Raw genomic sequence first — 10,749 nt, 5'->3', positions numbered from 1 at the left:
TTTGGTGTAAGGTTTTTTTATTTGTGTGTAGAGTTTTGCACAAATAGCCAATAGTTACAGAAATGTGCTTAAGCAATCAGAAAAAACTGTAACAACTGGCAGCCGTACTACACAAAAAAGGCCGCACCAACTGACGCGCAGGTCAGTTTTTCTCCGTTTCTGTCAGTTCACATTGAAATGCGAATACAGCGTTTTCCAAAATCTCCACTTCTGCCAGAGTTTTTAGAAAGAGGCTAAAACTCTGTTTATGTGTAAATGAAAGGCAGACACAAAGGGAAACGTCTCTTTTCAAAATACCCGGCTATGTGTAGACGGGGTCTCAGGCAGGTGCAGCCACGAGTGCTTGAACCCAAACGCCGCTGTGAGCAGGCACAGTGAGCCGCTCTGTGATACTGTGATGCTGTGTTGTTGTGTTTTTGTACGAACACTGAGCAACTGTACAAAAACAACAAACAATAAATTGCCATGAGAGAGAAGTGTCTCGTGTTTTTGTATGACGTGCCGGAGCACGTGACACAGCTCCATGTGTTGATGATAATAAGGAAACAGATTCAGCTGATCTGAACAGGCCAGTATGGAAGACTGGTTCACCCATGACGGGTAACATCCCACCCTGACCACTGGGACGACCTAAGGCAGGCACAGCCCTGATCACTCGGCCTGTTGTTGCCGCTGTTACCAGGGACAGCCTGCAACAAGACTAGCAGTCAGTAAAGCAGAATGATGTGGTTTTATACTGACAGCTGGGACTACAAGCACTCTAATGTGTTCAGGTTTGTGTGTTGAGGTGCGGTTGTGCGCTGCCTCTGTGCCAGTCAGTTCTCTCCAGGTGTCAGCCGATTCCAAGAGGCCTCAAAACGGCGGCAGCTCCTTCAAAAGCTGTGGTCCATCCTGCAGAAATGTACACTGGACTGGCTGCATCTCAAAAACAGGGTTAGTTCTGGACGCCGCTGCTCAGATTTAGCGCTCTGCCCCGTTTCGTGTCGACAGACTGGCTCTGTGCTGGCTCGGGTAGTGAGTAGCTGCTGTTCTGACAGCACCGGGGGGAGGTGGGAGCTGCCATGGAAGGCGTCGGCTGGTCAGCGTGCCAGAGTGGCACAGATTTGCCTGTAGTGCAATGAATTAAATTCACCACAAAAAACTGTGTGAGCTGCACACACTTGTGACACACGGTAGTTAGCTCATTTTAGTGAGCAACGGACATTCTTTTTTTTCTAGTGTGCACACTACTTTTTTATTTTTCAGCTTTTTGTGTTATTTCATTGTCACTTGTAAACAATATAAGAGTGGCTGCTCCACTGTTACTAATGTGCCTCATTACTGCTGCTCAGTACAGTGGCTCCTGTCCAATTTAGTATCTTCTGATTCTGGTCCAGGTTTATTACTGTAGTTCACTTTTATGTCATTGAAATGGGTTACACACTGCATTTAAAATAAACCACTGTTTATTTCTTCCAATTAAAATGAAAGGGTTAAAAAGCCTGTTAGTAACAGTATAGTTGAAGTTGTGGGTCAGTATCAGATATTGTCTACATCTTAGTTCCGTCTTAGTCAAACAGCTTCCAGCTGAGACAGAAAATGAGCAGACATGACGAAGGATTGTCAGGAGGGTACACTTTGTGCTCAGAGCATGCTCTGAAATCTGCTTCATACACAAGCCATAAAACAGGCCAAACACTTGGACGGCTGTTTTGCGTTTTTGTGTGTGCCTGTTGATACTTTCACCCACAGCAGGGCTGCCGCTGCTGTCTGTCCGGCTTTGTGTAAACATGTGCCACTTCATTCTCCCTCTGCTTTTATGAGCTTACATGAACAAGACAGAGTCCAGACAGTATTGTGCCTTTGTAACAGAGATTTTCTTTATTCTTCTCAGGAGTGGTGAGAGAGGGGTCGAGGCGGAGGCAAAGGATTCAGCTTTCCAGCCGAGTTTATTACAAAACAAGCACGAAAACCAAAAAGTATGAAGACAAATCACAACAATTCCTCTGTTAAAATCAGAAGTTGCACCATACTCAGTTAAAACTTTGAAGGTGCGTTAAATTCTTTACTCTTTTAGATTGGTGTGTTCTGATCATTCTGACCATACCTTTAGTTAATGATGCCTGGTAACACAATTTAAGTATTTAGCAGCCCCTCCTTGTATGTTTCTTTCTGCCACACACGTAGACAACAGAATTTGTGACCCACCTCAGAGCTTAGTAAAGTATTTAACCACACCACAGAACAATTCAATATGTTATTGGATTGTTTCTAAGCAGAGGGTCAGCGCTCAGAAAGGCAGCATTGTTGTGCTGCTGGCTCGAAGAAATGTGCCTTTGTGCCTGCTGCACCCATCGTGGTGCTTCGGCCAGGTAACCAGGCTGCCCAATAACGAGAAATGATCCCAATTTTAAGACCTGTAAAAACAGTAACAGGGTTCTGTGTTTACTGATGTTTCAAACGGTAATGGATGCTGTCAAATTAAAACTAGGGGAAGGACAGAGGCTTCAAACTTCAGTGCATGTAAACATCTGAAAGATTATTTCCCTACAATAGAATGCCTGTGAAGAAGATAACAGCTGTATTATATAATTTGAGGTACAGACTGTTCCATGCTATTGGAGACACCGCTGCACAGCTGATGAGGTATTGGACGAGGTATTGTTGCACAGTGGTATGGATTTTTTTCCCTGGAACAATTTAATAGCACATGTTGGAGCACAGGGAGTGACGCAGTCTTCAGATCATTGTCCACGGTCCACATGCTGCATTCACTTTCTTTCCTTCTGTCAGTCCGAGTTATTCTGATGTGAGGTTACTCCCAAAGCAATCTCCCAAGCAGTTAATGTCAGGTTTGGTGCTGGAGGTGGACACAGCCGCAGGACAGGAGCAAGACACAAAGTCTTTAACACAAGAGAGTCAAAAACCAGGAGTCAGGGTAACTACGGCACCAAAAGGAGCAGGCGAGAGCAAACATCCAAAAACACAGTCAAACAGGAAACAAGAGAAACGGCTGGAACATACAGCAAAACTCACAAGACAGGAAGCACACAGCCGACATACACGAGGGAGGGGGAGGCGATGAGACACAGGTGAGACACTTCAGGACGGGCGGGTAATCAGCAGGAGGACGGGGACGACAAGACACCTGACGAGAGGGCAGTTAGTGTTTTCAAAATAAAACAGGACATAATCAGAATACAAAATAAGACGCCCTGGCTCAGAGACAGAACCTGACAGGTAACACTGAGACCTTTGGAGGACAGAGCAATCATTGTTCAGTATTTTATTTGTATAATTTCTCTTCTCTGTTGTGCCGGACCTTTGAAAGTGAAGTTTCAGGAGGAGTAAAGTGAATAAAGAAGGAATAAACCTGTCCTAAATATAATGGAAAACAGACAAGAAGTCACTAATTCTTTTAACGAAAGCAGTGAAATAATCAAAAAGCAATATTAACATGTCGATTTTTCAGTGATGGTTTTATTTTGAAAGTCACTTCAGGAAGTGCTTATCACTGAGAGCTTGACAGAAGGAGTCAGCTGCGGGGAAATGATCCGTCTGCACGTTCCACTCAGTGAGAGCCACCAGTGTGGAGACAGGGGGCTGCAGGCTGGGCTCTTCCACGCACCGTCTTCTCTCACTGATGGGAAATATTCACATGTCTTTTTTTCAGGGGTGAAAAACTCTGGAGTGGAATTCAAATGAAGTGTTTTTTTTCAGGACAGCTGACTGGTTTCCACAGCAGGACTGAAGATGAAAAGTTTGCTCCTCATCAGCCTGTGGGTCTGGACATGTCCACTCATGGTGAGCCACCTCTACAGTCACATTGCTTTCATTGAAAAGTCAGCTCAGACTCAGTCTACCCCACACATGTTGATGCAGGGATGGCAAAATTTGAATTTAATTTGAGCGACAGAGAGGGAAATATATGTCTCAGTGAAGTGATGACTGTGATGACAGAACTAGTATTTAATGAATGTGTCCAAGCAGTGGATTATTTGGTCTGTTAAAGGTCAGGAAGTCTGCACGGCAACGTCCTTCTATTACTCAAACAACATGTTAACTGATCAGTTAGCAGAGAAACCAACCAGCAATGTTCTATTGAGTCACAAGATTCAAGAGAAAAAAGCATGTTCTCATGTAACTAAATGTCTCTCGGTGTGGTAAAATAGGAAGCTTTAATCTGACATCTTATGGACTGATGGAGATCAAGGAGATCATCTTTAAAATGAGATTATGGAGATTCAGTCATGTTAAAATGTTTCCGTTTGAATTAAATGGAGGATGATGTGTGACTGAGATGTGTTCAAGTAAGTAATGTCTTTGTGGTTGTTAGTGTGGAGGTCTGTCTAAACGCTTAGTCCAAGGGATTAGTCAGTTAATCTGTTAATCAATGATTTGTCAATAGATACGCCAACAGATATTTAAATAAACAAAATGTCTGTTTTTGATGTTGGTCTGTTGTTTGGGCAAATAATGAATTTGATTAATCAATTACCGAAGTGGTGAAACAGATTTTCTTCTTTTCTCTGACATATTAATCAATAATGATCACGGTCACAGACTTTTGAATGCTCCTCTTCTGGTTCTGTTTTCATGAATTAAGATCATGGTTTGGTATCGCCCCTTTTAAGTGCTGAGCGCTGCTGATCCTTAGCTCCAGATTCAGGATGTGTGAGTCAGAGACACTAATCTGAAACGGAGAATATTGTGATACTGTTAATCAATAGTTTCCTACATTTAAAATAGGTTTGACAGTGGTAGATGTGTGAAGCTGGAGAAGCTGTGCACGGATAAACATCAGCATAAGCAGGCTGATAAGAGAGTCGAAACAGGCACGGCTTCTTTGCCAACAATGAACAGACTTATTTGACACAGATGGAGGTTCAAGGGGATAATTAAGAGGTGATGAGCCTGTATTCCTTAATTTGCCCCCGTCCGTGCAGAGCTCGCCCCCCTCCAGCGGAGGACAGCTGGGACTCAGGTGTGAACAGGCTCCTGGCCACAGTGGCATTAAACTCATCTGTGTGATCATGTGCTGCTGCAGGATGTCTGCATCCAGCCCAGCATCGCCACGCTGACTCACAAGGAAATTGTGTTATGGTCTGCTGAGTGTGGACAGAGGGGCGATCAAACTGTCACACTGTTAGTAACCATGTATGTCCTTCAACAGAAGGAAGATGAACAACAGATTATTATAAAAGTCTGATCAATAAACTGATTACTTCATTCATCCCAGCAGAATATGAGCTGTGGTTTTGTCAGGTCGTACAGCACGGGTCCAGTCAGGCAGTAGTGGAATATTCCACAAAATAAAGAGATTATAGTATAATGATCAGCAGTAAAATGCAGGTTTGTACAGAATAAAGAAAACATCAAGTTATTATTAAATATATAATTTTAGGACCCATGATGCATCTGTTGCTCGTCTCATAACAACACCTGACAGGTCTGACAGCTCATTTCTGAACTGAGTGATGACAGACTGCTTCAAGTCCAGGTACAGTTCAGTTCATGTCGGTGTGTCTGTTCGTTGAGTATTTGACCGTCCTTCGGTGAGCTGTCGTTGTGTTGGAAATGAAAATACAACATAATCTCAGAGCGTTCTATTTTAGGATCATCTCTTGATGCTAATTAAGAGAGTAAGCGACCCAGGAAACGGTGTCGGCTGCAGGTGTAATCCCTTCCTACTGTCTGTGGTGCATTTGTACACTGACATTTCACAAAAAAACTGGACCGACTGACTTACATGTTATAACCCAGAAAGTGACATTTCCCATCAGAATGAGTAAGTAGCTCTGAATATCAGAATCCCAGAGGGACTCTTAAGCTGGATCCATACTCCGCGAGACAAAGACATTTTTCCCCCCTGCAGACATTACGCCCACAAAATGACGTCATTTTTTTGTCTCTGACCGCCCGCTGATCCGCACTTTTGTGCACAGGGTCCGGGCCGAACTTTGTCTTTCAAGGCTGTGCGGCAACCATGCTGTGATTGGTCGGAATTTATTGTGGGCGTGATGAAAGTGGAGAAGCGCAAGAGCCTCTCCAGGTATATAGGTAGGTGTATAAACAGCACTGATTCAACAGATTTAGATAAGACCATACTGGTTTTGCATGATGAGCAATAAAAGAAAGAAAGAAAGAAAGAAAGGCAAGTCAGGGTGATTTGTCACCAATAACTCCAGACAGCCATTCACACATACCAGATGGTGACTGTTATTACCATTCTATATACTCCTACATACCCGGGCATAATAGGCTCGTTAACAATGTCTGTATATCTTTGCTATTGTTACTTTTAATGTCGCATCTTCACAGCTCATCACCGGACAGTTTGAAGTATCGCAGGCACATTGGAACACAGTAGATGTGCAAATGTGGTCATAAAGGCACAAACACTGAATCTTTGCTATTGTTACTTTTAATGTCGCATTTTCACAACTCATCGCCGGACATCTCACGCTGTTGCAGGCAGCCTCTCTGTATGATGCCCTCTTGCCATGGCACAAGTCCTTGTGGTGTGTTAAAAAACTCAGTAAAGTCTTTCCTTATAGTTTAGTGGGCGGGCCGTATGAGGAGTTCTGCACACACGCGTCTCGCGGAGTATGGTACCTCAGTGCGGAAAAGACCTTTTTTTTGTATCTCTTACCACCCGTGGAGCGCGTTCTCCGCTCTTTGTCTCGCGGAGTATGGAACAGCCTTTAACCCCTGGTCCCCTGTTCCAACCAAGGCCTGCTGAAGTCTCCCAGCTATCAACTGATAGACGAACAATCATTCACACCCACACCTCAGACCAGCTGAGAGTCCTCAATTAACCCAACATGTGGCAGGAAGCCATTTTTACGTCACGGCCGGTGGGATAAGGCCACAGATGTGTGCGTTTGGTTTGCTCTCCTAGACTTACTGCACAATATTGTGATTTTTTTTGTATCATTTATATAATTATAATTTTCTCCTGGTGGGTCTTGGGGTCACACTGGCACCACAGTGCAGCCCTGTTGTAATGGCTGGTGAGGCCGAGGCGTTGCTAACCCCTCCCCTGATTGACAGAGAGCTGGGAGAGCATTGTCAGAATGAGCACGTTTCAATTTGCAGATAATAGGTAGAAGATAACTGGAATGACGCAAACACTGAATTCAATCATTCTAGAGAACAATGAGCAAATGTGTGAAATCCATGGCTTGTGTGGTGCAAAGCGACTTTTCCAGGCCTGCTGTTTTGCTTTACAGTTTGCTGATAGGCTGGACTTCCAGCTGTGGGCTCTTTCAAGTCATTTTCTTGTCTTCCACACTAAAATGTTGTATGTGAGATTTAGCCAAGCTTCTGAAAAGCAGGATTAGATGCCATGTGTTGCTATGGTCATGAGTTGGAAGGAGAGATTTCCTGAGTTGATGCTGACAGTGTCCCAGTGATGGACACCTTTGTGTAGGAGCAGCAGGAGGTTAATGAGTTACTGCTACAGTGACATCACACACTACTTTATATCACAGTTTCCCTCTGCGGGATCAATAAATAAAGTATGTGGCCTTTCTGAGGAGTCCTGATGCATTTTTAACATGGAGCTCTGTGGTTATTGATCTAGCGTTGAGCCTCAGCTGGTTTACATTTTCCTGGTGACGACAGGCTGAAATGAACACGTTGTGGCTCCACATGAATCACTAAACCTGGGAGCATTACTTTCTCCATGTTTCTGTGCCTCGTCTTGTGACCTCAGCTCTTTGGTTCAGCTGCAGAGAGCGGCCCTGCACAGAGTCAGCCCATGGACTCATGTTCAGTGTTATTGTTGAGCGGCGGCTCTGCCAAATGGAAGCGATCCAGCAGGTGTTTAGTCTGCTGCCAATGTTTGAAGTGAAGCTTTTCAACTGGATGAAATGGATCAAATGTGTGCATGTTAGTGTCAGCCTGGGAGCGGGGTCATTGATTTTTATTCATATCAGTCCACACTGACGCCTCTTTTTAGTGAAACACAAAATAATTGAACTACAGCTTTAAGAAATGCCTTTTTGATCTGAGAGTAGTTGCACCGTCTGTCGTTAGCATCCCCTGTATATGTTCCTAAAAAGCACAATATAGACCTGGCAGGGCTGATGGAGGCTGGAAGGCGGATGAGAGCAGGTTTGTTGTTGAGTCTTCAGCATCCACAGAACCTCCACCACACCCACAACACTGAACCCACAGTGTAGTAAGCGGATAGTTATCTACAGTCCTAACCCCCTCTGCAGCAGTGATTAACCCCACACACCCACTCTTAAACAACAACAACAATAAAAGCGACACTCTGAAGGAGACAGAAGCGCTGCTTCATCTTCATCATCTCTAAGCAGATCTGAAAACTTCACACAGCAGTTCTTTTCAAAGCCTGCTGTTCCTTTGACTGGATGTGACCGGTTCATTGCTGCCTTTTATATTTTGATTCTTTGTTCAGAGCAGTGAACAGATGAGCCTGTGGCCCAGAAGCTGCTCTGTAATTAATGGGTGATAATTGCAGTGCTTGTTGGTCTTTTCAGGGGAACTGATTGGATGACAGGGATCAGAGACCTGCTGCTGCCCTGTTACATAAGATGTATTGATGTATTGATGTATGCTGCCAGGCTGTGTGGGGATACAGGCTCCTGGCTCTGTGTGTAAACTCCCCTCAGACAGCAGTGCTGGTCAGTTTGGGCTGAGTGACCATAACTGGAGGCGTGGCTGCAGTGTACTGTCATGGGGAGCCTGGGGTGTGGGTCCCTCTGTGGTTTTAGTTTGGTATTTTGATCATACTAGTTAAGCTGAAATATTAAATCAGTCAGGTCCCCATCGTTTGACATCCAGGCAGCAGATTACCTCTAAGAAATGAAACATTGACCTCATGTTACGTTTTCCTGGTGATGACCGGCTGTCAAAGAGGTTGAGATGATGATGAAGCAGTTGGCTTAACGTCTATACTACTTTAGGACTTTATGGTCTTGTTACATGTTAGGTGATTTTTAAGAGCTGTTTCTCCACTCAACAGCAGGTTCCTTCTACCCCTCACTGGGTATAGGTCTCAGGAGGAGCCAGTCGTGTTTAGCACTCAGGGTTTAAGACAAAAACTTCACTGATTACCTTCTTTACTTTTTCCTACTGTTGTAGATCCATGTCAGACAGTACTCGGTTTGGGTTGGGCACAAAAACAACTGAATGGGTGGAGCCTGAGTGGAGATGAGACAGGCGGAAGCTTGTGTGTACAGTTGTCACCAAAATCAATAGAGACCAGAATCTTTTTTAACCAGGCTGTGAACATGCCTGCTGCAAAGTTGGCCATGTCAACATGGGAGTCTATGGAACTGACATGCTTTTGGAGCCAGAACTATGCTGAGTGCAGTATCCATCCTTCCATTCGTCCATCCATCCATCCATCCATCTGTCCATCCATCCTTCCATCCATCCATCAATCCATCCATCCGTCCATCCGATCATCCATCCTTCCATTCGTCCATCCATCCATCCACCTGCTTTGTCCTGCAGTGCAGGGTCACGGGGGCTGTAGAGCACTGAGAGAGTGCTGATTTGTTAAGCTAGCCATTCACAGTTGCTCACTCATTTTTTATCTTTAATTCCAGGGGGGGTTATTTTCTTTGTATTTAGGCCACAGAACAGAGCGAAGCACGTTGTTGCCACACCTCCTGTCCAGTTGTTTACGAGCAGCTGCTTTTGTGCCGGGAGCATTTCATCAACACAATAACACAGAGCAGAATATAATAGAAGAGCTAAAAATATTAGCCGCTTCTGTGGCGTGGGTGTCTTGTGGCTCTTATAATCTGGTTTAAATTTAGGCTCATCCCACTGATGGACTCTTTGTTCTGTAAATCACACTGTGTATCAGATCTGAATAGAATCAGAGCTGTTTTATTTTTTTCTTCCGTCTCTGCGGCGTTCGTCCACACTCTGTGATGGATTTATTTAGACTCAGTCACACACAATGAGGTTCACAGACTTTCATAAGAAAATGTATCATTGTGTACACATGACACCATTTAACACTGGACCAGCACTGTATGTGTGGTGGTTGAAATGAGTTTGGAGGAGAACCTGGAATACACCACATGCTTCATAGATTTGTTGTGGCCATGCAATGAGCTAGGCTAATTGTCGAGAGAAATAAGGAAACAGCTTCCTCACAGTTTTCTAAATAAAGACTCTAAAAGTCTGATTGTCAGAGGGCTGCTGTGTTAAGTCTCAGAGAACAAACCACTGCTCAGGAAGGAGGATATGGTCTGACACCTGTGTGTGGGAGCAGTGGGTGACGGGAGGAAGTCCTATATACTGATAAATGCATTAGAGAGATAGTGAGTCAGGCCCACAGTGAAATATGCTGCCAGCTATAGATTTGATGCAGATGTGAGAAGAAGCCTTTTCAGTTTGATTTAAAAAAATAGAGAAAATGTATGATTTTTTTTTGTCCTCTGACCATTTCATTAAAGGAAGTTTAGTGAGTCTGCTCTGACACACCATGATGACGTTATACTGAAGTTCACTGAGTGACCGAGGAACCCTGAAGCAGATGCTGGAGCCGGGGCGGAGCCGAGCTTCAGGGTTGAATCGGGTCAACAGTCACTCCGTGGATCCTTACAGAATGTTTTTATATGGCTCAGATTTGGGGCAGCTGTGGCCTAAAGGTCAGAAATAGCAGGCTTGTTTACCCAGAGGACCAGCTGGAGATGAAGGAATGAGCAGCAGTCCGTACTCCCTCTACTGCTACTGTCCCCGCGGACTGCCCCTGAGCAAGGCACTGAACCCTGAACAGTC

At 44.5% G+C, this 10,749-nt stretch overlaps 1 protein-coding gene across 1 annotated transcript in view; it reads left to right on the top strand.

The window, feature by feature from the left end:
- The first annotated feature begins 3,567 nt into the window (after window positions 1-3,567).
- vipr2 (vasoactive intestinal peptide receptor 2) overlaps window positions 3,568-10,749 on the top strand; it is a 28,587-nt gene continuing 21,405 nt past the window's right edge. Inside the window, exon 1 of the mRNA XM_028427640.1 lies at window positions 3,568-3,783. Coding sequence (XP_028283441.1) covers window positions 3,733-3,783 — 51 coding nt within the window. The 5' untranslated portion in view covers window positions 3,568-3,732. The remainder of the gene's footprint in view (window positions 3,784-10,749) is intronic.

This window comes from Parambassis ranga, chromosome 17 (assembly GCF_900634625.1).
Source record: "Parambassis ranga chromosome 17, fParRan2.1, whole genome shotgun sequence".
NCBI classification, from domain to species: Eukaryota; Metazoa; Chordata; class Actinopteri; family Ambassidae; genus Parambassis; species Parambassis ranga.
The sequence above is the reverse complement of the archived record's forward strand: the minus strand, read 5'-3'. Positions and strand labels throughout refer to the sequence as shown.